Source organism: Equus przewalskii, chromosome 26, assembly GCF_037783145.1.
Source record: "Equus przewalskii isolate Varuska chromosome 26, EquPr2, whole genome shotgun sequence".
NCBI lineage: Eukaryota > Metazoa > Chordata > Mammalia > Perissodactyla > Equidae > Equus > Equus przewalskii.
This window is the reverse complement of record NC_091856.1, coordinates 24,988,472-25,016,440: the sequence shown is the minus strand read 5'-3', so window position 1 is coordinate 25,016,440 and position 27,969 is coordinate 24,988,472. Positions and strand designations below refer to the sequence as shown.

At 37.8% G+C, this 27,969-nt stretch overlaps 1 protein-coding gene across 2 annotated transcripts; it reads left to right on the top strand.

The window, feature by feature from the left end:
• The first annotated feature begins 668 nt into the window (after positions 1–668).
• On the top strand, positions 669–27,969 carry LOC103555498 (N-acetyllactosaminide alpha-1,3-galactosyltransferase-like). 2 transcript variants are annotated; one of them, XM_008527093.2, is made up of 8 exons: positions 669–802; positions 3,383–3,451; positions 4,749–4,885; positions 5,598–5,683; positions 7,020–7,052; positions 9,751–9,804; positions 23,016–23,150; positions 26,711–27,969. In XM_008527093.2, the coding sequence occupies exons 4-8, from the start codon at positions 5,604–5,606 to the stop codon at positions 27,402–27,404; spliced, it is 996 nt and encodes a 331-aa protein (XP_008525315.1). In that variant the 5' UTR covers positions 669–802; positions 3,383–3,451; positions 4,749–4,885; positions 5,598–5,603; the 3' UTR covers positions 27,405–27,969. The 2 variants fall into 2 exon arrangements, 1 of the variants encoding a protein (XP_008525315.1); XR_011533702.1 differs by lacking the exons at positions 669–802; positions 3,383–3,451 and adding an exon at positions 25,548–25,682 and having other exon boundaries at positions 4,656–4,885.

Here is a 27,969-nt window from a genome sequence, read left to right as displayed (position 1 = left end):
TTATCAACAAAAAATCACAAGGCATACAAAGAAACAGAAAAGTATGGCCCTTTCAAAGGAAAAAATAAATAAACAGAAACTGTTCCTGAAAAAGTCCTGATGCAGATACACTAGACAAAGACTTTAAAACAACTATCAAAGATGCTCAAAGAACTAAGGGAAGACATGGGGGAAAAAAGTCAGGAAAACGATACATGAACAAGGTGGAAATATCAATGAAGAGAGAGAAAACCTAAAAAAAAAGAAAAGAAAAGAAATTCTGGAACTGAAAGTTACAATAATTGAAATGAAAAATTCTCTAGAGGGATTCAAAGGCAGATTTGAGCAGGCAGATGAAAGAATCACTGAATGTGAAGATAGGATAATGGAAATGATCGAGTCTGAGGAACAGAAAGAAAAAAGATTGAAGAAAAGTGAACAGAACCTAAGAGACTTATGGGACACCACCAAGCTGAGCAACATACACACTGGGGGAGTCCCAGGAAAAGAGGGGAGAGAGAGAATATTTGAAGAAATAATGCCTGAAAACTTCCAAAGTTTGATGAAAGACATGACTATAAACACCTAAGAAGCTCAATGAACTCCAAGTAAGATGAACTCAAAGAGACCCACACGAGACAAGAAATATTATAAACAAACTTTTGAAAAACAAAGATAGAGACAAAGAGAGAATCTTGAAAGCAGCAAGAGGGAAGTGACTCATCCTATACACTGTTGCAAATAAGATTACAGGCAATTTCTCCTCAGAAACTTTGGAGGCCAGAAGGGAGTCTTGCAGGGTGAAATGAAAAGATATTTGACAGTAAGTCAAAACAATATGGAGAAATAAAGATCTTAATGAAAGTAAATAAATGAGCAATTATTAAAGCTAGTATTGTAACAACGGTTTGTAACTCCACTTTTTTTCCTACATTATTTAAGAGACTAATACATTTTTTAAAAAAATTACTAGCCTAAAAGCTAATACTATTATAACTCTGCTTTGTAACTTCAAATTTTGTCTTCCACATGTTTAAGAGATCAATGCATTTAAAAGAGTTATTAGTTTATGTTTTTGGGCACACAATGTATACAGAGGTACTTTTGCAACATGACTAACCAAAAGAGGTGGGGTTGCAGCTGTAAAGGAACAGAGTTTTGGTATGTTATTGAAGTTAAGCTGGTATAAATTCTAATTTGAGTGTTATAACTTCAGGATAATAAATGAAATTCCCATGATAACCACAAAGAAAACAGCGATAGAATATACAAAAGGGGGCTGGCCCAGTGGCACAGTGGTTAAGTGTGCATGTTCTGCTTCGGTGGCCTGGGGTTCACCAGTTCGGATCCCAGGTGCAGACATGGCACTGCATGGCAAGCCATGCAGTGGTAGGCGTCCCACATATAAAGTGGAGGAAGATGGGCATGGATGTTAGCTCAGGGCCAGTCTTCCTCAGGAAAAAAAAAAAGATGAGGATTGGCAGCAGATGTTAGCTCAGGGCTAATCTTCCTCAAAAAAAAAAAAAGAAGAAGAAGAATATGCACAAAAGGAAATGAGACTGGATTTTTTTTTTTTTTTTTTTTGCTGAGGAAGATTAGATCCACACTAGCATCTGTTGCTAATCTTTCTCATTTTTTGCTGAGGACAATTAACCTTGAGCTAACATCTGTGCCAATCCTCCTCTACTTTTTTCTGTGGGTTGCTGCCACAGTGCAGCTGATGAGTGGTGTAGCTCCACACCCAGGATCCAAACCCACAAACCCAGGCTGCCGAAGCAAAACACGCTGAACCTAACCACCATGCCACAGGGCTGGCCTCAAGACAGGAATTTAAATATTTCACTACAAAAATGTCAACTAAGCACAAAAGAAGACAGTAATGCAGGAAATAAAGGATGAAAAAAGCTATACGGCATATAGAAAACAAATAGCAAAATGACAGAGATAAGTCCTTCCTTATCAGTAATTACTTTAAATGTAAATAAAAATAAATGTAAAATCTTTATTCTCATGGAGTGGGTGGGATGACCAAGATCATGTGAAAATACATACCTGAGTGACTAAATAAGTGTTTCTCTTTCTATTCCTTTTTTTTTATTCTTGCATATTGTTTCTCTGTTTATTGTAACCATACCTTCTTAACCATAAGCCATCTCAAACATTTCCTGAAAGTAGATGGGCTTTAAAACGGATTTAAAAATATTATTATGCCTGTTCATGCCTCACCACCTTATTTGTCTAAGGGAGTGTTACATCCCTTGGGTGCCCCTACATTTTCCCTCCTCCAGAAGGCCCCCAACTTGGAGAGACTGTCAACAGGAGAGAGTGTAGAAACTTCCACATGTGGGTGGCTGAGGTAGCTTCTGATTACAGTTTAAATGTAAATAGATTTTTATTTCCTCTCTTTTTCACATAACCTTGATCTGTCTTTCATTTCACTGACCTTTTCTTCTACAGTATTCAATCTGTTTGTAAGCCCATCTACTAACATTTTCATTTCAAATATAGCTAAAGTTCTAGAATGTCCATTTTTTAATAGCTTCCCTTTCCTTGCTGAGAATTCCTATCTGTTCCTTCATTTTGACCAAGTTCTACATTAAATCCTAACGTTTTTATAATAGGTGCTTTAAAGTCCTTGTTTACCACTTCCAACATCTGAGTTACATTGGGGTTCATTGCTCTTCACTGTGGGTCACATATTCCTGTTTCTCTGCATGTCTAGTAACTTTTCAAAATGAATCCCTGACGTTATGGATGACATGTTGTAGAGTCTATGGATTCTCTTATTTTCCTCTGAAAAGTGCTGATTTTTGTATGAACAGATAGTTAACTGGGCTGGACTCAAATTCCAACCCCCATTTCTCCTGTAGGGGGCATCAGCTGATATCGCTCCATTTTTACAGCCTTTCAGAAGTTGCTGTTTCCTGAGGAAACTTCAGTCTTTGCTCTGCATGTTGTTATCCAAGGTTTTGGTCAGAGTTTCTATGATGATTTGGGGTACCCCACTCTGTGTCTCCATCTTTCTGGGATTTTCTCTATTACTTTTCAGCCTCCTTTATACCTACCAACTCCATCCTCTGACTCCTCCAGTATTTCTATGTGAGTTCTAGTCACCCAGCTCTGTGTGAATTGGGGGATAACCTCAAAGGAAAAGCTGTATGAACGTGAATTTTACCCAACACACTTCCCACCTTCAAAGACAGCCTGTTTTTGGTCCCTCTCCTTGGCCTTCAAATAGTTTTATTTAACCTTTTTTTTAAAAAATTTCATCCAGAGCTTATGACTGTCATCTATGAGAGCATTAGTCTGGTGTAATCCACTCTACTGTGACCTAAAACAGACTCTAATTCTGTATTAGTTTATTTTAATTATCCTCCTTCATTATCTCCCTTTTTCTTTCTAGGAAGAATGGAAATCAATAGGAAATTTCTAACATGGATATGGATTTTATTTCCTGTATGGATCATGTATGGTATGTATCATTTCAGGTAACTGAAAATCTTTGGTGAATAGTAATGGCTTACTTATTCATTTTTTTTAAAGGTGTCTTTTGATGAACCAAAGTTTTCTAGTTTTGATGATGTATAATTTATCATTTTTTAGTTGTTTTCTGTTACCTAAGAGACCTTTATCTTACCCCTAAGTTACAAAGATATCCTCCTATGTTTTTGTCTAAAAGCTTGTGACTTTAGCTTTTATGCTTAGATCTATAATTCATTTTGGTTTTGTTTTTTGTTTTTTTTTTTTTGAGGAAGATTAGCTCTGAGCCAACATCTGCTGCCGATCTTCCTCATTTTTGCTGAGGAAGACTGACCCTGAGCTAACATCAGTGCCCATCTTCCTCTATATGTGGGACGCCTACTACAGCATGGCTTTGCCAAGCAGTGCCATGTCCGCACCCGGGATCTGAACCGGTGAACCCCAGGCTGCCAAAGCGGAATGTGCAAACTTAACCTCTGAGCCACCGGGCTGGCCCCCTATAAGTCATTTTGAATTAACTTTTTGTATGGTGTGAGAAACACAACAACTTGAGTGAGCTGCAAAACCTTGGAGTGAAAAAAGCCAAATGCAAAGAGTGTAACTCAAGGGGCACAAGAAAAGTTACTGGAGTCATGGAAATGTTCCATATCTTAATCAGAGTCGGTTTTACACACATATGCACATGGGTAACAAACTCAATGAACTATACACCTAATTGCATGTGTTTTAATTTATATAAATTATACTTCAATTAAAAATGTATTATACAGCTGGCCTAGTGGTGGAGTGGTTGGGTTTGCATGCTCCGCTTCAGCAGCCCGGGGTTCACAGGTTCAGATCCCAGGCGTGGACCTGCACACAGCTCATCAAGCCATGCTATGGTGGCATCCCACATACAAAATAGAGGAAGATTGCTACAGATGTTAGCTCAGTAACAATCTTCCTCAAGCAAAGAGAGGAAGATTAGCAACAGATTTTAGCTCAGGCACAATCTTCCTCACCAAAAAAAAAAAAAAAAAAAAGAAAAGGATTATAAACCTTGAAAAAAATCCTCAAGAAAGGAATTTAAATGGCTCTATTTTTTTTTTAAATGGGACAAAATCTAGTCCTCTGGTAATGACAAAGAGAAGCTAGTGGCATATGTATTGTTATGATAGCAAGTATCTAGTTCTTTCATCATCAAAAGAGAATCTGATGACATCATTCACAGAAGCCTGAAGTGATAAACACACAAACCAGAGAGTGCCATAGAACCAACACTAGGTTATCTGCTTCTTGATTTTTCAAAGGTCTCAAAATGTTCTGCTTGAAAACTGTCTGCCCTCTTGAGATTCTCCACGTCTTCCCAAACCACTGTACCATGAATGTTAAATCTCCAAGGATAGAAGCTGTATAAAATTCTTATCTGATCTTAGGAAAACGAGAGGTAAGAGTTTGTCCTGAATTTCATCAAAATTGAGCCACATCCAATTCCTTTTCTGCACACAGACAATTTCATATTGCACAGATTAAATACCACAAAGGAGTTTTATAAACCTGATGGCTAAAATTCCAAGGTCAATGCACAAATAATCTAAAAATTATACTTTAGCCTCCAGTTAGTGCTCTGAGTCAATTTTATGTTCAAATACATTTGAGAAGGGACATATATTTTATGCTCTTATCAGTCATATCGTCTTTCATGGAGTGAGCAACTGCATAATATTATTTAATTAAGAATAATAAGTTCCTTCATAACTATTCAATTCTTTAAGTATGTTCATAATTATCTCTTTTCTCTGACACCTCACCCTGTGAGTTAGACTGGGAAGTGGTATTTGTATTTTTTGTTTGGGTAAGGAAAGCCCTTTGTACTTAGAAAAGACAAATTAAGGTTGTGAGACATCTTGTGTCAAGGTCAGCTCAGACCACGTGAGTCCTAAGACTTTGGGAAGATAGCTCAAATAAACAGTGTCTCCACCACCTCAACCCTGTTTTCATATAGAGAGACATCCAAGGACCAAAAGTGCCTTCAATCCTAGCGAATATCTATTAAATCATCTAGTTTAAGTCATGGGGAGGCAGGATTCAACACTTCTTACTTTGTATACGTTGTACTTTATTTAATCTACTTTTATCTGTTTCTTTTTTCCTCTCAGAAAAGAATGAGATACAAAAGAAAAACAATTAAACTGTTATTGCTTTCATTGTTTCTATGGGCCTTACATAGAAAGTGTCATATCAGGTAACTTTAAAAAAATTAATGAATATTTTATTCTGGCGTTTGGTAAGGATCTGGTATGTCGGAAAGGTGATAGGCTTGAATAAATCAGCATCAAATGTATCGACCCAAATATACTCAAATGATACCCAAATATATCAGCATAAATTTTTATGGTTCAGCATAAAAATTCTTTGTTTCTAATGGGATCAAAGCTAAGTATAGTTTTTGTAGGCCCATGTGTGTGAGGAGAAGCAATGTGAAGCTACCAAGACAGTAACCTTGTAATTATGGCAGTGTAATGTTAGAAAATGTTACAGAGAAACTGCCATTTTTAAATAGGTGGCATCTTCTTTAAGAAACGTTCCTAATATTGGTGGCTTCAGGCACTATATATGTATTCGCCCTCCACATATTTGAGACAAATAGAAAGATTTCATTGGCAATTAGTTAATTTCATTGTTATAATGATATTAAGTAAGCTTCTCTTTCATTTCTACCTCATAGAATTCATCGTCTTTCGTTTTTTGTTTTAAGATATAGCATATGAGGTCCTTAACTGCAGTGATTTTTTATCATATTCATTACTGTATCTCTATAACCAACAATGTGCTCGGCACATAGCATGTGTCATAGTCTGTTTGAAATGCTATATCGAAATACCATAGACTCGTTGGATTATGAACACCATTTATTTCTCATAATTCTGGAGGATGGGAAGTCCAAGATCAAGGCATTGGCAGATCTGGCGTCTGGTGAAGCCTCCTGGTTCATAGATGGCCATCTTCTCACTGTGTCTTCACATGACAGAAGAGGCAAGGGAGCTTTCTGGGATCTCTTTTTTTTTTTTTGAGGAAGATTAGCCCTGAACTAACTGCTGCCGATCCTCCTCTTTTTGCTGAGGAAGACTGGCCCTGAGCTAACATCCAAGCCCATCTTCCTCTTCTTTATATGTAGGATGCCTGCCATAGCATGGCTTGCCAAGTGGTGCCATGTCCACACCCGGGATCCGAACCGGCGAACCCTGGGCTGCCAAAGTGGAACGTGCACACTTAACCACTAAGCCACCAGGCTGGCCCTGTGATCTCTTTTATAAGGTGTTAATCCCATTCAGGATGGCTCCAACCTCATGACTTAATCATTCCCAAAGGTCCCACCTCCTAATACCAACATATTAGGGGTTAGGATTTCAACATATGAATTTGAGGGGGACACAAACTTTCCCTCCACAACATTACCTGTTCATTAAATATTAGGGAATAAAATGAATGGATTGATGGAATATAACTCTAGTCATCTTAAATGTGGGAATTCTTTATATAAGTTTAAAACTAATATAATGCTTTTCATTTATCCTAAGCCCAAAGAAACTACAGAGGGTGTATCGGTGCTGGTAAGTCTTTATTTACAAATATGTTATGATCCCTTCCTGAGAACAAACCTGATTGGAGGGCAATAGAGTACATGTGAGTCCTTAGTTCCTGCAGGCAGAGTAAACCAAAGCAATTTTACAGATGCTTGTCAGAGAGAAATTTGTTTAAGGTCAGAGTACTAGGAGTCAAAGAAAGAGCAGACTGGCAGAGTGCCATCTCTGATAGAGGAGTGGGATCTGGTTAGGGGAACGTGTTACAGGAGCCAGAACCCAGCTTCCAGGGCCCGTGGGCCTTTTAAGGCTCTGGGCAAACACACAGGAGTAAAGTCTTTGCTAAAAGACTCTTAAGAAACTTATTAACCACATGCCACCTACAAAATCATGCCATCAGAATGTGTGTAGACAGAAAAACTTCCCCAAAGATTGTGCAAGATCCCAAATCATAAAATGTTCTTCTGTTTCTCCCTATAGTCATGGGAACCCACATAGTACAGTGAAAGCAACTTCCCTTTCTGATGCTTGTTGCTTTCAGGGGCCTTGTCTCTCTGACGGTTCTATGATTTACAACACCCCCACTAAGACCATGACTCCATACTTGGGCGAGCTGTGCTATGCTTGAAAATAATGAAACAAGAAGGTTGTTATGTACTGGGCAGAGTATGTTTCCTCTCTATATGGCCATGGCTAACAGGGGACAGTAACTTTCAACCACCTGAAAACAGCAGGAAAGCCCAAGGCAAAGGTGGGAACATTCAAGATAAGACTGCTGCAGCAGAGGCTGGGAGAAGGAATGGATTTACATGTTTTCTGGCAAAAAAGTAGTCAATGTAATACAATCTAACAATCGTTCTCTTAGTAACATTAGTCCTCCTTAGCATTGGAACTCTATAGCCTTAACATACTAATACTTGTCATCTAGACTCATCGCTGTCAATGGAAGTGGGGGCCCGGGTAGAATGCCACATCTCAGTCACACCTGACACTGCAGTTACTCCTGTCTGTGTACATAGGCACAAAGACAGTCTTATGACATACAACTCAGCTCCAGAGCTGCCCAATCCCCTCATTAGCTCAGCCTGGGATCAGCTCTCCAGAGGTGTCCTAGCCAGGGTGCCATTAGAGTACATCACAAGGCGGAGGAGTAAGGACTCAGGTACACCTGCTTGTCTTTCCACCTACTGTGTGACGATGGGCAACACAATAAAAGCTCTTTGTGCCTCAGTTTCCTTATCTAGTAAAATGGGAAAATATTAATAAGAATAGTACCTATCTCATAGGAGTGCTCTGTGGATTAAATTAGATGATCCTTAGGAAAGTAGTTAATATGTATTAGCTATTAACAAAGGGAATTCAACCTCATCTAGCAGATTAGGGACTACTTCCCTTAGGAAGGAATACTTAAAGTGAGACCTGAAGGCTATGTGGGAATTAGGTGGTTGAAGTTGTGGCATGTTTAAGGAAATAAAAAATGGCCAGGGAACCTGGAAAACTATAAGCGTGGGGCTAGGTAGGAGTGGCTGGAACAGTGTGAAGGGTCAGATCATGCAGAATATTATGCCCATATAAGGAATGTGGACACGACCCTTAGGACAGCGGGAAGCCACTGCACACTGTTAAACAGAATAATGACGTGCTAACACTGGAGCTTCAGAAACATAACACTGGAAGCAGAGTGGAAATGTGGAGAATGGGTTGAAAAGGGGCAATGCAGAGACAGGCAGAAAGGGTAGCATGTTGCTAATTCTGGGGGGAGGGGAATATGGAGGTTCATTATATTATTTTCTTTACATTTGTGTACCTTTGAAATTTTTCATACTACTAAGTCTTTTTTAAAGTGAACAAAGAGTGAGACCAATTAGGAGGCTCTTGCAGGAGCCCAGACAAGAGATGAAGGTGACTGGAAGTCCTGTGGCGGCAGGGAAGGGAGATAGGGGCTGGATTTGGGAGCTGTTTTGGAGGTAAAACCAGCGGGGTTTAATGATGCATGTGATGTTGGGATTTGGGAGTGCTGTCAGTGCAGAATGACTCTCATATTTCTACCTTGCCAATGCAAGCAGATCCCGTGAGATAAGGCAACCTATGAAGAGGACCTACTTCGGGGAAGAGACACAGACTGTAACAGGAAACATCTTCACTGTGTGGTATCTGTGCAAACTTCAAATAGAAGGCTTCAGAACACAGTTGGATATACGAGTCTTAAATTCCTGGGAGAAGACTAGTTGGACGTAAAAATCTGAAGCCACAGGGAAATGCCCAGAAGAGCATCAATTGATCAAACAGAAGGCCTAAGAGAAATGATTCTGAGAATAATTATCAAACCAAGGCTCCTGAGCAGATAGGGTATTTAAGGCTAACTTTTGACAAAAGTAGGAATATAGTTCCATTGTGATTGAAGCAAAAAAATTCAGCGTTATAGGTAAATTTGGAGGTGAGGTGGTAGAAAGTTGCGGGAGATTTCACTGATGGCTGCTATTTTTTAGAAGAAGGGAAATGAGAACTGTGGAAACGCAAAGATTTCTGGGCAGCACAGAGAGTTAAGTTGAGGCTGGGAATCATGAATTTTCCATACCACTACCGTCAAAGTTCATCATCGTTTTTCTTAATGCTTCATACTTATTTTGCATTTTACATCTTATTATAAAACAGCCCATGATTTCATAGACATTGGATTATCTCAAACTCTAGTAGATATAGTCTGACTGCATTATTTTTCCTATAGGTCTGTGGATACTCAATCAGAAGAATTAAAGCTGTCAGACTGGTTTCTTCCCAGGTGAGAATTCCCAATCTAACACATGTGAGGTGGATCCATAGATTGCTCAATAGAAGCTAATAGATGACAACAATACCACAACTGGCATTCCAAAGGTTGGCGAGCACTTTGATTACACTTTATAAAATGGGTGCCCACTGTCAAAGGAGAGATGTGGTTTGCAGAGTCCAGCTCAGCATAATAGTGCAGAGTACAGTGTGGTGGGTTTAGTTGTGAAAGACAAGAGCTTAATAACTGACACAGAATCCCCCTAACAAGACAAGCAAGGCATGTCTTCATAATTCAAGGTGATGATTCATCCCAACAACTGAACAAAGAAGAGAACCATATCATCATTTAAATAGACTCCAAATAGGCTACTGATGAAATCCAGTTCCCATAGCATTGTGGGTTTTTTTGGCTTAAACAACAGGAATTTATTTGCTCCCACTTCTGAAGGCTGGAAGTCAAAGATCAGGGTGTCAGTAAGTTTGGTTTCTCCCAAGGCCTCTCTCCTTGACTTGCAGGTGGCTGTCTTCTTGCTGTGTCCTCACATGGCCTTTTCTCTGTGTGCATGCATTCCTGGTGTCTCTTTCTCTTCTTATAAGGACACCAGTCCTATTGGATTAGGACCCCATCTGTATGACCTCATTTAAACTTAATTACCTCTCTAAAGGCCCTGTCTCCAAATAGTCACACTGGGGATTAGGGCTTCAACATGAATTTGGGAGAGACACAATTCAGTCCATAACAGGGTTTGAAATAGTTAGTAGAATCTTTTTCTTCCAAGAGCACTTCAGTTCCCATTGCATTTTTCATCTTTTTTCCTTGATGACCATTAAGGTTGAACACCTTTTCATATGAATATTGGCCACTTGGATATTCACTTTTGTAAAATGCCGGTTCATATCTCCCCGCCACCCCATTGGATTGTCTTTCTTTTTCTTATAGATATGAAGAGGTTCTCTTTATCTTCTTGATACAATCTCATCATTATTTATATATTATGGAATATTCGCCTCTGTGGTTTACTATTTTTTTATTAACATAAAATTCACATAATATGAAATTCACCATTTTGACTATTTTAAAATGTACAATTCAGTGGCTTTTAGTATCTTCACAATGTTGTGCAAATATCACCACTATCCAATTCCAGAATATCCCCATCACACCAAAAAGAAACCCTGTACCCATTAAGCCCTGACTCCTCATTCCCCTCTGCCCAGTCCCTGAAAAACACTCATCTGCTTCCTGTCTCTCTGGATTTGCCTATTCTGGACATTTCATATGAAAGGAGTTTAACATGTGGCCTTTTATGTCTGGCTTCCTTCATTTAGCATGTTTTCAAGGTTCATCTATGTTGTAGCACATATCAGTACTTTATCCCCTTTTGTAGCTGAATAATACTCCATTTTGTGGACATATTGTATTGATCAGTTAATGGACAGTGGGTTGTTTCCACTTTTTGTCTATTATGACTAATGGTGCTGTGAACATTCTTGCACAGGTTTTAATTTAAGTGAGTGTTTTTAATTCTCTTGGCTATCAGTGGAATTACTGGGTCACATAGTAATTCTATGTGGAACTTTTTGAAGAACCATCAAACTGTTTTCCATGGCAGCTGTACCAATTTACATTCCCACCAACAGTGTACGAGGGTTTGAATTTCTCCACATCCTTTCCAACACGTGTTACTTTATGTTTTGGGGGGTTTTGTTTTTATTATGGCCATCCTAGAGTGTGGGAAATGGTATCTCATTGTAGTTTTGATTTGCATTTTTCTAATGACTAATGATGTTAAGCATCTTTTCATGTGCTTATTGGCCATTTGCATATAGATAGAAATGTCTATTCAAATCCTTTGCTCATTGTTAAATTGGGTTGTTTGACTTTTTAATGTTGTGTTATAAAAGTTCTTTATATATTCTAGATATGAGACTCTTATATATGATTTAAAATATTTCCTCCCATTCTGTGGGTTGTCTTTTCACTTTCGTGTTAGTGTCCTTTGATGTGCAAAATTTTGTTTTTTGACGAATTCCAATTTATCTATTTTTTTCCTTTGATGCCTGTGCTTTTGGTGTCATATCTAAGAAATCATTACCAAATCCAAGATCCTGAAAATTTACTGCAGTTTTCTTCTAAGAGTTTTATAATTTGTGTTCTTACATTAGGTCTTTGATACATTTTGAGTTAATTTTTGTATATGGTGTGAGATAGGAGTACAACTTCATTTTTTTTTCATGAATAGTCATGGATATTCAGTTGTCCCAGCACAATTTGTTGAAAAGATGTTCTTTCCCCATTGACTGGTCTTAACACCTTCATTTAAAATCAATTGATCATAGTCATATGAGTTTATTACAGATTCATTTCTATTCCATTGATCTCTATGTACACCCTTATGCCAATGCCACACTGTTTTGATTACTGTATCTTTGTAGTAAGTTTTTTTATTGAGTTCATAATAGTTTACAGCCTTGTGAAATTTCAGTTGTATATTATTTCTTGTCTGTCACCACATAAGTGTTCCCTTTCACACGCTGTGCTCACCCCCCACCCTCCTTCCCCTGGTAACCACTGCCACTGAACTATTTCTTTGTCCATATGTTTGTTTTTATTCCACATATGAGTGAAATCACATGGTGTTTTTCTTTCTCAGTCTGATTTATTTCGCTTAGCATAATTCCCTCTGAGTCCATCCATGTTGTTGCAAATGGGATGATTTTGTCTTTTTTATGGCTGAGTAGTATTCCATTGTATATACATACCACTTCTGCTTTATCCAGTCATCGGTTGATGGCCACTTGGATTGTTTCTATGTCTCGGCTATTGTGAATAGTCCTGAAATGAACATAGGGGTACATATGTTACTTTGGATTGTTGATTTCACCTTGTTTGGGTAGAAACACAGTACTAGGATAGGTGGGTCATGTGGTATTTCTATTTTTAGTTTTTTGAGGAATCTCCGTACTGTTTTCCATAGTTGTTGCACCAGTTTGCATTCCCACCAGCAGTACATGAGGGTTCCCTTTTCTCCACACCCTGTCCAACATTTGTTATTTTTAGTCTTAGTGATTATAGCCATTTTAACAGGTGTCTGGTGGTATGTTAGTGTAGTTTTGATTTGCGTTTCCCTGATGATTAGTGATGTTGAACATCTTTTCATCTGTTTAATGGCCATTTGTATATCTTCTTTGGAATAATGTCTGTTCATATTGTCTGCCCATTTTTTGATCTGGCTGTTTGTTTTCTTGTTGTTAAGTTGTATGTGTTCCTTATATATTATGGAGATTAACCCTTTGTCAGATACATGATTTACAAATATTTTCTCCCAATTGGTGGGTTGTCTTTTTGTTTTGATCCTAGTTTCTTTTGCCTTGCAGAAGCTCTTTAGTCTCATGAAGTCTCAGTTGTTTATTTTTTCTTTTGTTTCCCTTGTCTGAGAAGACATGATATTTGAAAAGATCCTTTTTAGTTCAATGTCAAAGAGTGTACTACCTATATTATCTTCCAGGAGTTTTATGGTTTCAGGACTTATCTTCAAATCTTTGATCCATTTTGAGTTTATTTTTGTGTATGGTGTGAGATAATGGTCTACATTCATTCTTTTGCATGTGGCTATCCAATTTTCCCAACACCATTTATTGAAGAGACTATCTTTTCTCCATTGTATGTTCTTGGCACCTTTGTCAAAGATTAGCTGTCCGTAGATGTGCGGTTTTATTTCTGGGCTTTCAGTTCCGTTCCATTGATCTGTGTGCCTGTTTTTGTACCAGTACTATGCTGTTTCGATTACTGTGGCTTTGTAGTACATTTTGAAGTAAGGGATCGTGATGCCTCCAGCTTTGTTCTTTTTTCTCAGGATTGCCTTAGCAATTCAGGGTCTTTGGTTGCCCCATATGAATTTTAGGATTCTTTGTTCCATTTCTGTGAAGAATGTCACTGGAATTCTGATTGAGATTGCATTGAATCTGTAGATTGCTTTGGGTAGTATGGACATTTTAACTATGTTTATTCTTCCAATCCATGTGCAGGGAATCTCTTTCCTTCTCTTTATGTCATCATCTATTTCTTTCAATAATGTCTTATAGTTTTCATGGTATAAGTCCTTCACCTCCTTGGTAAAATTTATTCCTAGATAATTTATTCTTTTTGTTGCAATTGTAAATGGAATTGTATTCTTCAATTCTCTTTCTGTAAGTTCATTACTAGGGTATAGAAATGCAACTGATTTTTGTAAGTTGGTTTTGTTCCCTGCAACTTTACTAACGTTGTTAATAATTTCTATTAGTTTTCCAATGGATTCTTTAGGGTTTTCTATATATAAGATCATGTTGTCTGCAAACAGCAAGAGTTTCACTTCTTCACTACGTATTGGGATTCCTTTTATTGCTTTCTCTTGCCTAATTGCTCTGGCCAAAACCTCCAGTACTATGTTGAATAAGAGTGGTGATAATGGGCATCCTTGTCTTGTTCCTGTTCTCAGAGGGATGGCGTTCAGTTTTTCCCCATTGAGTATGATATTGGCTGTGGGTTTGTCATATATGACCTTTATTATATTGAGGTAATTTCATTCTATCCCCATTTTGTTAAGAGGGGTTTTTTTTTTTTAATCATAAAAGGCTGTTGGATCTTGTCAAATGCTTTCTCTGCATCCACTGAGATGATCATGTGGTTTTCACTCCTCATTTTGTTAATGTGGTGTATCACATTGATTGATTTGCAGGTGTTGAACCATCCCTGTGTCCCTGGTATAAATCCCACTTGGTTATGATGTATGATCTTTTTGATGTACTGCTGTATTTGGGTTGCCGATATGTTGCTGAGGATTTTTGCGTCTATGTTCATCAGCAATATTGGCCTGTAGTTTTCCTTTTTTTGTTGTCCTCGTCAGACTTTGGTATCAGAGTGATGTTGGCCTCATAGAATGTGTTAGGAAGCATTCCATATTCCCTAATTTTTTGGAATAGCTTGAGAAGGGTAGGTATTAAATCCTCTTCGGGGAAGCAATCTGGTCCTGGGGTTTTATTTTTTGGGATGCTTTTGATTACTGTTTCAATCGCTTTACTTGTCATTGGTCTATTCAGATTATCTATTATTGCTTCTGCTTTGGGAGGTTGTAAGAGTCTAAGAATTTATCTGTTTCTTCCAGATTGTCCATTTTGTTGGCATATAGCTTTTCGTAGTATTCTCTTATGATCTATTGTATTTCTGTGGTATCCACTGTTATTTCTTCTCTTTCATTTCTAATTTTATTTATCTGAGCTTTCTCTCTTTTTTCCTTTGTAAGTCTGGCTAGGGGTTTATTAATTTTGTTTATCTTCTCAAAGAACCAGCTCTTTGTTTCATTGATCCTTTCTACTGCCTTTTTTTGTTTCAATAGAATTTATTTCTGCTCTGATTTTTATTATTTCTCTCCTTCTGCTGACTTTGGGCTTTGTTTGTTCTTCTTTTTCTAATTCAGTTAGGTGTAGTTTGAGGTTGCTTATTTGGGATTTTTTTTTATTTGTTAAGGTGAGCCTGTATTGCAATGAATTTCCCTCTTAATATGGCTTTTGATGCCTCTCATGGGTTGGTATGGTATGTTTTCATTTTCATTTGTCTACAGATATTTTTTGATTTCTCCTTTAATTTCTTCAGTGATTCATTGTTTGTTCAGTAGCATGCTGTTTAGTCTCCACATCTTTGTCCCTTTCTCAGCCTTTTTCTTGTAATTAATTTCTAGCTTCATAGCATTGTGATTGGAAAAGATGCTTCTTATTATTTCAATCTTCTTAAATTTATTGAGGCTTGCCTTGTTTCCCAACATATTGTCTATGCTTGAGAATGTTCTGTGTGCCCTTGAGAAGAATGTGTATTCTGCTGTTTTTGGATGGAGTGTTCAATATATGTTTATTAAGCCCAACTGGTCTAGCTTTTCATTTAATTCCACTGTTTCCTTGTTGATTTTCTGTCTGGATCGTCTATCCATTGATGCGAGTGCAGTGTTGAGGTCCCCACTATTATTGCATTATTATTAATATCTTCTTTTAGGTTTGTTAATAGTTTCTTTATGTACTTTGTTCTCCTGTGTTGAGTGCACAGATATTTATAAGTGTTATTTCTTCTTGATGGCGTGTCCCTTTGATCATTATATACTGCCCCTCTTTGTCTCTCTTTACCTGTCTTACCTTAAAGTTTGCTTTGTCTGATATAAGCATTGTGACACCTGCTTTCTTTTATTTGCCATTAGTTTTGGGTATTGTCTTCCATCCCTTCACTCTGAGCCTGTGTTTGTTGTTGGAGCTGAGATGTCTTTTCTGGAGGCAGCATATTGTTGGGTCTTGTTCTTTAATCCATCTTACTACTCTGTGTCTTTTTATTGGAAAATTCAATCCATTTATGTTTAGGGTGATTATCAATATATGAGGGCTTAATGCTGCCATTTTATCACTCATTTTCCAGTTCTCTTGCATTTCCTTTGTTTCCCGTACTGTGTATTTTGGTCTACCAATTGAGTTGTGTATTTTTTTATGTTGTGTTTCTTCATTTTCTCCTTATTTATTATTTGTGTCTCTATTCTGCTTTTCTGTTTAGTGGTTACCATGAGATTTGTATTCAAAATCTCATAGATAACACAGTCCATTTTCTGATGGCCTCTTATTTCCTTAGACCAAACCGATTCAGTCCCTTTCGTCTTCCCCTCCTAAGTTGTTTTGCTGACATCTTATTTCATCTTGTGTTGTGAGTTTGTGATTAAAATGACAAGATTATGTTTGGTTTGGGTGTTTTCCTTTCCTTTATCTTTAATGCTATTCTTTAGTATTTGCTAACCTGTTCTGTTGTATAGCTATGATTTTCTGATTTTGTCTACCTATTTATCTCCCTACTCTGTGCTTTGTAACCCCTTTCTCCCTTTTTTCTTTTTGGGTATGAGCTCCTTCATGAGGGTTTCCTGTAGGGAGGGTCTTGCGGCTATGATCTCGCTTAGCTTATGTTTGTCTGGGAAAGTTTTTGTTTCTACATCATACCTGAAGGATATTTTCACTGGATAGAGTATTCTTGGCTGAAAGTTTTTGTCTTTCAAAGATTTGAATATGTCAGTCCAGTCTTGTCTGGCCTCTTAGGTTTCTACAGAGAAATCCGCTGAAAGCTTGATGGGGGTTCCTTTGTAGCTTATTTTCTTCTGCCTTGCTGCCCTTAGTATTCTTTCTTTGTCATTCACTTTTGCCAGTTTCACTACTATATGCCTTCCAGTAGGTCTTTTCACATTGACATATTTAGGAGATCTGATAGACTCTTCCACATGGATTTCCATCTCCTTCCTAGGTTTCGGAAGTTCTATATTATTTCTTTGAACAAGTTTTCTGCTCCATTCTCCCTGTCTTCTCCCTCTTGAATACCTATAATTCTTATGTTGCATTTCCTAATTGAGTTGGATATTTCTCAGAGGCTTTATCTCTTTATAGTCTTAGTTCTCTCTCCTCCTCTATCTGGAGCATTTCAACATGACTATCCTTGATTATGCTGATTTGTTCCTCTATGACATCCACTTGAACATTCACAGAATCCATATTTTGTTTTATCTCTCTTCCATTGCCAATATTTTTATTGATTCTTATTTATAGTTTCAATCTCTTTTGTGAAGTAGCTCCTGAAGTCGTTGAATTGTTTCTCTACATTCTCTTTTAACTCGTTGAGTTTTTTGATGATAGCTATTTTGAATTCTCTGTCATTTAGGTTACACATTTCTGTGTCCTCAGGACTGATTTCTTGGTACCTGTCATTTTCTCTCTGGTTTGGAGATTTAATATAATTTTTGATACTGCTAGAGGGCGTGCCTCTGTTTTTGTGCATCGTGGTATTATTTGGTCGCAGTTACTGCCTATGGCCACTGGGTGGTGGTCAAAAGCCGCATATTCTGAGCCTTCTGCATTCCACTGAGATCACAGGCACTAGAGCTGACACTGGACAGGTGTGGGGGAGGGTTGCTTTCCTCTGCATGCTCGTGGCCTTTTCTCGCTTTGCCCTTGCTATCTGCTTTCCTAGGGTGTTGGCTTGATTAGGTCACCCCTGCGTTAGCTTTCACCTCAGTAGGAGCTTTCCCCTAGACTGCAAGGGCCCTCAGGGATCTTTGATGTTCCCACGAACGAACGTCCCCTCTCCCGTTCCTTCCGTCTCAGAGGCCACTGGTGGTCCTAGATCTCAGTCTTTTGGGGAGGGAGTGAGGTTTTCTCTTACCCCGCCCCTCCTCCGAGGGGGGCTCCTGCCTCCCCACCCTCCATTGTCTGGCAGTGTGGGTCTCTCAGATGTCTTTTGTGTTGTGTTTGGATGTCCTCTGTTGGAGTATGAATGTCTTTTTCCTTGTGTGGTGGAGGGGGGAGATTACCGAGAAAGCTCACTCTGCCATAATGCTGACGTCACTCCATCTTTTTGTAGTAAATTTTAAAATCAGGAAGTGAGACCTCCAACTTTGTTCTTTGTCAAGATTATTTTGGTTGATTGGGATCTCCTGCAATTCTTTATGAATTTTAGGCTCAACTTCCATTTTTGCAAAATAAATAAATAAATAAATAAAGGCAGTTGGAAAATTGATAATGTATTAGTTACCAAAAACTGAGTGTCTTAAAACAATAGAAATGTATTTCCTTACAGTTCGAGAGTCCAGAAATCCAAAATAAAAATGTCAGCAGGGCCATGCTCCCTCTAAAAGCTCTAGGGAAGAATTCTTCCTGCCTCTTCCAGCTTCTGGTGCCCCCAAGCGTTCCTTCATTTGTGGTAGCATAACTCCAATCTCTGCCTCTGTCTTCACGTGGCCTTCTTCTCTGTGTCTCTGCTCTGTGTGTCCTTTTATCTTCTCATAAGGACACTTGTCATTGGATTTAGGGCCAAACCTAATTCAGAATGACCTCATCATAATTAATTACATCTGAAAACACATTATTTCCAAATAAGGTAACATTCTGAAGTTTCAAGTGGATTTGAATTTTGGGGGGCACTATTCAACCCACTACAGGTAAGAATTTCATTGAATCTGTAGATCACTTTGGGATGTCTTGTCATCTTAACAATATTAAGCCTTCCAATCCATAAATGTGGGATGTCTTTCCATTTATTTAGGCCTTCTTTAATCTCTTTCAACAATGTTTTATAGTTTTCATTGTAGAAATCTTGTACATCCTTGGTTACAGTTGTTCCTAAATGCTTTATTATTTTTGATCCTATTGTAAATGAAATTGTTTTCTTAATTTCACTTTTGGATTGTTCATTTCTAGTGTATGAAAACACAAATGAGTTTTACACATTGATCTTGTACCTGAAATATTTATTAGTTCTAATAATTTTTTTGTAGATTTCTTAGAATTCTCTCTGCTAGTAGAGATAGTTTTACTTCTTCATTTCCAATTTGGATGTCTTTCATTTCTTTTTCTTGCCTAATTGCTCTGGCTAAACTTCCAGTACAATGTTGAATGGAAGTGCATAAAACAGACATCCTTGTCTTGTTCCTGATTTCAGGGGAAAACCTTTAGTCTCTCAACAATAAGTATGATGTCAGCTGTGGGTTTTACATACATGCCCTTTATCATGCTGAGGAAGTTCCCTTCTATTTCTAGTTTATTGGGTATTTTTATGGTGAAAGAGTGTGGGATTTTGTCAAAGACCTTTCCTGTATCAATTAAAATGATCATGTGGGGGCTGGCCCCAAGGCCGAGTGGTGAAGTTCACACACTCCACTTCAGTGGCCTGCGGTTTCACCAGTTTGAATCCCAGGTGTGGACAAGGCACTGCTCATCAGGCCATGCTGAGGCAGTGTCCCACATAGCATAACCAGAATATTTACAACCAGAATATACAACTATGTACTGGGGCGCTTTCAGGAGAAGAAGAAAAACAGAAAAAGATTGGCAACAGATGTTAGCTCAGGTGCCAATCTTTAAAAAAAGAAAAGATTATGTGTTTTTTCTTTCATTTTACTAACATGGTGTTTTACGTTGATTGATATTTGTATGTTTAACCAGCCTTGCATTCCTGGAATAAATTCCACTTGGTCACGGTGGGATTTTCATATGCTGCCAGATTCAGTTTGCTAATATTTTGTTGAGGATTTTGGCACCTATATTCATAATGAATATCGGGTCTATAGTGTTCTTTTCTTGAGAACTCTTTGTCTGGCTTTGGCATCAGAGTAATACTGGCCTCATAGAATGAGTTAGAAAGTGGTCCCTCCTCTTCTATTTCTTTGGAAGAAATAATTCTTTGAGAATTATTGGCATTAATTCTTTAAATGTTTGGTAGAATTCACCAGTGAAGCCATCTGGACCTGGGTTTTTCTTTTTTGGAAGATTTTGTATTACCAATAGAATCTCTTTACTTGTTATAGGTCTATTAAGATTTTCTATTTTTCCTTAAACCAGTTTTGGTAGTTTGTGTATTATTAGGAATTTGTCCATTTCATCTAGCTTATCTAATGTGTTGGTGTATAGTTGTTCATTGTATTCTCTTATAAACCTTTTTATATCTGTAATGTCTGTAGTAATGTTCCCATTTCCATTCCTGATAATTTGAGTCATCTCTGTTTTGCTCTTGGTCAGTCTAATTAAAGGTTTATCAATTTTTCTGATCTTTTCAAACAACCAACTTTTGGTTTCGTTGATTCTATTTTATCTTTTTATCTATGTCAGTTGTCTCTATTCCAATCTTTATTATTTCTTTCCTCTGCTTGCTTTGGGTTTAGTTTGTTCCTTTTTTTCCTAGTTCCTTAAGGTAGAAGATTAGGTTATTGGTATGAGATATTTCTTCTTTTTTAATATAGATGTTTACACCCATACGTCTCCTTCTGAGTACTGCTTCTCACTGCATCTCGTTAAGTCTTGGTATGTTGTATTTTCACTTTTATTCATCACAATGTATTTTCTAATTTCCCTTGTGATTTTTCTTTGACCCATTGGTTAAGAGCGTGTGGTTTAATTTCCACATATTTGTGAATTTTCCAGATTTACTTCAGTTAATGATTTCTAATTTCATTCCATTGTCAATGGAAAAGATAGTTTGTATGTTTCCAATCATTTTAAGTTTACTGAAATTTGTTTTATGGCCTAACATATAATCTATCCTGGAGAATGTTCCATGTGTATTTGAGAGGAATAAATTCTTTCTTTATTTATTTTTGCTGAGGAAGATTCACCCTGACCTAACATCCACTGCCAATCTTCCTCTTTTCGTATGAGAGCCGCCACCAAGCATGGTCACTGACAGATAAGTGGTATAGGTCCACACCCAGAAACCAAACCCCAGCTGCCGAAACAGAGTATGCCAAACAACCACTAGGCCACCAGGGCTGGCCCCATTATTTTTTGGTTAAAGTGTTATGTCTATGTTTGATTCTTTCTTCTGTCTGCTCACATCTGCTGCTGAGATCTTATAGTGAGTTTTTTCATTCCAGCTATTATACTTCTCAGCTCCAGACTTTCTGTATGGTTTCTTTTTATAATTTCTCTCTCTTTATGGATATTCTCTTTTTGCTGAGATAGTGTTCTCCTGATTACCTTTAGTTCTCTGTCCATGTTTTCCTTTTTCTCTTTCAGCATATTTAAAATGGTTGATTTAAAGTCTTTGTCTAGTAAGTCCAATGTCTGGGCTTCCCCAGGTACAGTTTTTGTTATTTTTTCTCCTGTGACATGTTCTTGTTTCTTTGCATGCCTCATAATGTTTGGTAGAAAACTAGAGGTTTTGTATATTACAATGCGGTCATTCTGGAAATCGGATTCTTTTGCCTCCTCAGAGTTGTTCTTGCTTGCTATGGGTTGTAGCTGTTTGTTTAGTGACTTTTCTAAAAGTCTGTATTCTTTGTTGTTTGTTCTAAGAGGCCTCTGTTAATTTAGTTTGTGGTCAGCTAGTGGCTTGACAGAGATTCCCTTAAATGCCTAGAGCCAGAGGTTGAGGGGGTGAGGGGTTGTTGGAAGGCAGAAGAAGGAGAAGAAGAGGAGAAGAGGGAGAAGAAGAGGAAGAGAAAGAGGAAGAAAAGGATGAACAGGAAGAAGAGGAAGAGAGAGAAGGAGAAGGAGGAAAAGAAGGAGAAGGAGGAGAACCAAAGCAGAAGAAAAGAAAAGAAAAAGTAAAAACCTCTCATAGTCTTTGAGGATTGGCTCTGTGTTTGGGTCCTCCTTCAACACAGCCCAGCTATTTACAACTCTGCCTTAGCCTTCACTTCCGGCTTGCACTGAGCCTACATATCACCCAGCGGTGAAAGCTGAGGATCTTCACAGATCTTTTCTGAGCATGCATCCTACCCTGAGCATGTGTATGGATTTCTCAATTCCTTGTTATACACAGGATCTTGTCAAAGCCCTTACTTTCTAAAAAAAAAACCCTCTTTCAAACTTTTCCTCCCAGGCTTTCATCATATTTAGTGTTTATTCCAACTTTTTTGGAATCTCTTATAATCTTTTGCCTCAGGTGAAAGGGACGTGTTCCTTTTTAAAATCTTTTCAAGGAACACCCTCTGCTTAGCCACTTTTCCATTCTGGGAGAGTGCTGAGTTAAGTGACACAAAGGAAAGCACTATGAGTCAGTCCTTCCAGGAACTCTCAGATGGGTAAAATGGACAAACACAGTTCCTTGGGAATCAGATCCACTTCTCCCTCCAGAATCAGATTACCACACTGAGAACACATCTTGCTGTTTTCAATACCAGTGCCACACTGGGGAGGGAGTTGGTGCAAGGCTAAGTTAAAATACCATAAAGCTTTCCTACTCCTACCCTGTTGAGTCATCCTTTTCTTCATTTAACTTTTGCTTGGTTCCTTTAAACCTTTGTCTATCTTCCAGAATTCTGACAAAGTTGATTCTGGCGGTATGCAGTAATATTAGCACTGGCAGCATTTTAGATTATGAAAACTGGGATGTTAAATTTTCAAAATATGGTATCTGAAAATAACCAATGTCAAAAAGCTAAGACCAGAAGATCTTGTCCAAATATAAGGGAAATCATTACTTTAGACTTTGGGCGACATTTCAACTATGTAACCTCAAATGTCTTGGAATCATAGTATAACTAATCTGTATGTGTACTTTTCTAATGACTGGCCATTTCTGATAAGTTGTTTCTCTAGTTTATCATAACCATCAAGGCTTTGGTTTAGGAGTTAGAAAATGCTGCAATCAGACACAGGCTTTATATATTAGTAACATCTACTGCAGTTTTACTAAAAGGTGTTTTGTTCATAACTCTTATATCTTTCTCACAGTGCATCCAAAAACTTGACTACTACCAACTGGTCAGCTCCGGTTGTGTGGGATGGCACTTACAATGAAAGAATATTGGAAAATTATTATGCAAATCATAAAATTACAGTGGGGTTGACTGTGTTTGCTGTGGGAAGGTAGGTAATGCCAAATTTCCTTTATAGTCAGGCTTTTTATTCTAGAAAATGGGAGATTATCATTAATCCCACCTCAAGAATTGGCAAAAAGTAGAGTAAAATAAAGCCAAAGCAAGAAGAAGAAAGAAAATAATAAAGATGAGAGCAGAAATCCATGAAATTGAAAGCAGAAAAGCAATAGAGAAAAATCAATGAAACAAAAAGCTGGTTCTTTGGAAAAAATCAATAAAATTCACAACTATCCAGAAAGTCTGGCACAGAAAGAAAATGACACAAATTACCAATATCAGGAAGGAAACAGGGTATGTCACCTCAGACCTTGCAGACATCAAAAGGATAATCAGGGAATACTACAAAATGCTCTACACACATATATGTGACACCTTAGATGAAACGGACCTTGACAAGTACTAATTGCCACAACTCACCCAACATGAAATAGATCATTTGAATAGCCCTATAGCTATTGAGGAAATAGAATTCATAATTATAAAGACTCCCAAAGTCTCCAGGCCCAGATGGTTTCACTGGAGAATTATACCAAATATTTAAAGAAGAATTAACATCAATAATACACAATCTTTTGGAAAATAAAAGAAGAGGGAAACACTTCCCAATCCATTTAATGAAGCAAGTGCTGCCCTGATACCAAAATCATATATAGAAAGTACAACAAAGTATTGAGTAAAGTTGAACAATGTACATATGACCCATTAAAATTATAGTTTATCAACTTTATTGTAACTCATTATTAAATACTGATCGTAATTTATTCTTAAAAAAGAAAAAAAATGTAAAGGAAGAGGAAGGAAGGGAGGGAGGAATAATTGCAGAAGAAGCTTCCTGTGTACCTCTTCCCCAGACCCATTCTTATCCCTCCCAGTTGCTTCCCCAGGATCTGTAACAGGGCATAGAGAGTGACCCCATGCTGGGGAAGTGCTCCTACCTTCAGGACACATATGGAGCTTCTGCTTCTTTCCCAATCCCCTCAATAGAACGCACTGAGTCTTGGAAGGGTCCTATGTAAGTGAAGAGGCACTGAAACCAAAGCCTCATTAACTTCGCCATAAAACCTCCTCTGTGTGTTAAAGAGCCCCTGAAAGTCTCAGGAATTAGTGACATCAAGTTTGTCTGAAACTAGGGGTATAGGTGGAGCTGAAAACAGGAGGATAGATTGAAAGTATCTTTATGGAGCATTTAGATATAAATATTTGATACAGGGATAAACAAATAAGTCAATATAACAAAACAGAAAGCCCCATGCAAATGTTAAAGCCTTTCTATTTATTAGCAATGATATTGTAGATCTCTAGGGAAAGACTTCCATAAATGATGCTGGAGAAAGTCAATGTCAACATGAGAAGATTGAAATTGTACCCCTATAGCATACCATATACAAGTGTATACAAACATTAATTCCCAAGTAGTTTAAAGACCAAAAGCAAAAGGAAAAACTATAGTATGTCTTCAGGAACTCAGGCTAGGAAAGGATTTCTTAATCAAGACACAGGAAATACTAATCATAAAGGAAAAGACTGATAAAAGTGACTGTATTAAAATTAACTTTACCTAAGAAAACTTCAGAAAAACCCACATTGCAGCCATTCTGCAGAATACTTGATCAGGGCTCTTTTCAAAATGATCAGGGTCATGAACAACAAGGAGAGGAACTGACACAGGCTAGAGGAGAATAAGGAGACATAATGACTAAATGCAATGTGTGTCCTGGATTGGATCCTGGAAACTACAAAGGCCATTAGGGGGAAAACTGGTGAAATCCCAATAAAACCTGTGGCTTAGTTAATAGTATTTTACCACTGATAATTTTCTAGCTTTGACAAATGTACCATGGTTACATAAGATAGTAGCATTAGGGGAAGGTGGGGAGATGGATACGGGAACTCTCTATAATATATTCGCAACTTCACTATAAATCTAATATCATTCCAAAATAGAAAGTTTTTAAAAATTGAAAAAAAAATTGTTTCCCATTGTAGCGTAAGTCCCTCACAATAAGCTTGTTTGATTGTAAATGCCTGACATGAAGCTTTTAATTGCCCAGGAATCTATTTCAAAGACATCCATCTTGAATAAACATGTTGCCAGCTGTGGACACAGTTACTAGCTAAACCACTAGATAAAGAGTCAGGCCACCCCATCCATGAAGTTCCCCTTTTAGAAAGCCCTGGGTAACCTTTCCCATGCTTTAATTTCCGCTCTTATCTTTTAAATTTGCCAATAAAGAGTGAACTGGTGAAACCCTAGACACCCCACCCTCCACCCCAATAAAACAGAACTCTCAAGTCCTCTCTCTCTCTCTCTTCCTGTCACCTTGTTATGTGGCCCCAGTATGCCATACCCTCCTGGACTTGTGAGTAATAAACCTCATTTTTTCAGAGTTCCCTAATGGTTGTGCCTGAGGTGCATCTTGCAAACCATAAGATGACCCACAAGGGACAGTCCAGCCACAACACTGAGTCTGGCAGAGGAGAAAGGTCTGTGGGGGTCTCACCACAAGTAGTAGGAGCCCAGGTGAGCGTCCCCAGGCATTCCTAGCCAATAGCATCAATATCAATAGGCTGAGACCAATGCAAAACAGCCCTATAACACACCATACACAAATATTAATTCAAATGAATGATAGACTTAAATGTGAAAGACAAAACAAAGCTACTAGAAGAAAATGTAGGAGAATATGCACTACCTTGAGGAGGCAAACATTTCTGAAACATGACAAAAGCATTAACCATAAAAGAAATGTAGATAAATTGGATTTCTTTGGAGTCACTAGCTTCCAGCTCAGTAGAATCCTTTAAGTGATATTTTTCATAATTTACCTAATAATTTTAGTTTTCTCCTGACCCCATCTGCTGTATTTCTTAACACTTAGATCAACATCCAGAACTCATTTTTAATGATTACATACACATTATTTGAAGCTGAGCCACATAGGATTACCTTTCCTTTTTTGAATTTACCTGGGGCCATTTATTACTCTGAGCATCTTTTACTGGCTTGAGAGACTGGAAATGAGAAAGTTTTGTTTCCTAATCCAGCAAGTTTACCACCATACTAAAGGCCATAAGGCACAATAAGAAAGACAGTGCAGGTAAGTGGGGAACTGATCATACCCGCTCTGATCGTTTATGCATAATTGACTACTCATAAAGCAAGCCACAGATGTCAATAACTGCTCTTGCAATGACCCAAGACCTTTCTTGCCTGAAACCTCCAAAGCAAGTTCCCATCATTCTGATCACCCTGAATACTAGCTCTCATCTTGCACTGGGCTCTGTGCAGCTTCCTGATCTCACTCAAGTTTCATTCCCTCTCGTGAAGAACTCCTCTTCTCTCCTATGATCCATAGACCCCCATCAGGGAGAGTAAAGGCAGATAATTTCACTTTATTTTATACTACTTAAATACACCTCAAGAAGCATATTGAATATTTGGTTGCTTAGTAGCATTTTTGGATTAACTACAGTCAGTATAGTTTAAATAGGATGTGTCCCACTAAAACATAAGAAGAGCAACTTAATCATTTCTTATTTACTTCACAGATACCTTGAGCGCTATTTGAGAAGATTTATAGCATCTGCTGATAAACATTTTATGGTTGGCCAGAAAGTCATAATTTATGTCCTGACAGATGACTTCTCCCACATGCCATGGATACAGCTGAGTCCCCTCCATACCATGAAAGTTTTTGAAATTAAGCGAGAGAGGAGATGGCAAGATGTCAGTATGATGCGCATGAAGACTATCAGTGAACATGTTGTAAATCACATCCAATATGAAGTTGACTTCCTCTTCTGCATGGACGTGGATCAAATCTTCTTAAGAAAATATGGATTGGAGACTCTGGGGGAGTCAGTAGCTCAATTACATGCTTATTGGTATAATGCAAATCCTATGGAGGTACCTTATGAGAGAAGTCAGTTATCGGAAGCGTATATACCTATTGGTCAGGGAGATTTTTATTACCATGCTGCTGTATTTGGTGGCACTCCCATTCAGGTTCTCAATATTGCTAGGGAGTGCTTCAAAGGAATCATGATTGACAAGAGGAATAACATTGAAGCAGTGTGGCATGATGAAAGTCACTTAAACAAGTATTTCTTTCTCCATAAACCCACTAAACTCTTATCACCAGAATATTGCTGGGATTTTGATAGAAAACGAAATCCTGATATAAAGTCTGTCAAACTCTATTGGGCTATTAAGAATTATAAATATGTCAGAGCAACAATATAATTTTATAGCCCTTCCTTCATGTTTCTGAATTTAAGAGCACCTTTTAATCTTATTCCTTAGAAAATTAGCAGTTGACAAATTTTAGCACTAACAAAATGGCAAGCCCACCAACACAGCATTCTCATACTTTCCTCACATTCATTTTGAACCATATAACATGGGATATAGCAGTTGCAGAATGAATATATTGACATCAGATGGAAATATAGTGATTTTATATCCTGTGTGAATGTTGAGGAAATAGAACATGCTGGATCACACCAAACAAAATAGAATCTGCCACAAGAATATGAAACCTGAAATATTTTTGTTGATCCAAGTAGATATACATTTCTCACATTGTTTAAGGAGAGGGATTATCTAGAGGTGTGGATAGATAAAGTCACTGCAACTATACTAGTATACTTTCTATGTAAAACTGTGAGGACGTTAAAGCTGCTGCCAGATGGGCAGACAGTTACTTAGGAAACTTTGAGTCATTCAAAACGAACTATATGTTTTAAAACTACAAAGTTGCTTGTCGTAAAATCTAATTAAAAGAAAATAAATAAATAGAGAGAGAAAA

What these genes read in the sequence shown, in the direction of transcription:
- LOC103555498 (XM_008527093.2), top strand. Translation starts at nt 5,604, where the DNA reads ATGAGATACAAAAGAAAAACAATTAAACTGTTATTGCTTTCATTGTTT. An exon ending in CAGAGGGTGTATCGGTGCTG is followed by an intron (nt 7,053 to 9,750) that starts GTAAGTCTTTAT and finishes TTTTTCCTATAG; the next exon opens with GTCTGTGGATACTCAATCAG. An exon ending in ACTGTGTTTGCTGTGGGAAG is followed by an intron (nt 23,151 to 26,710) that starts GTAGGTAATGCC and finishes TTTACTTCACAG; the next exon opens with ATACCTTGAGCGCTATTTGA.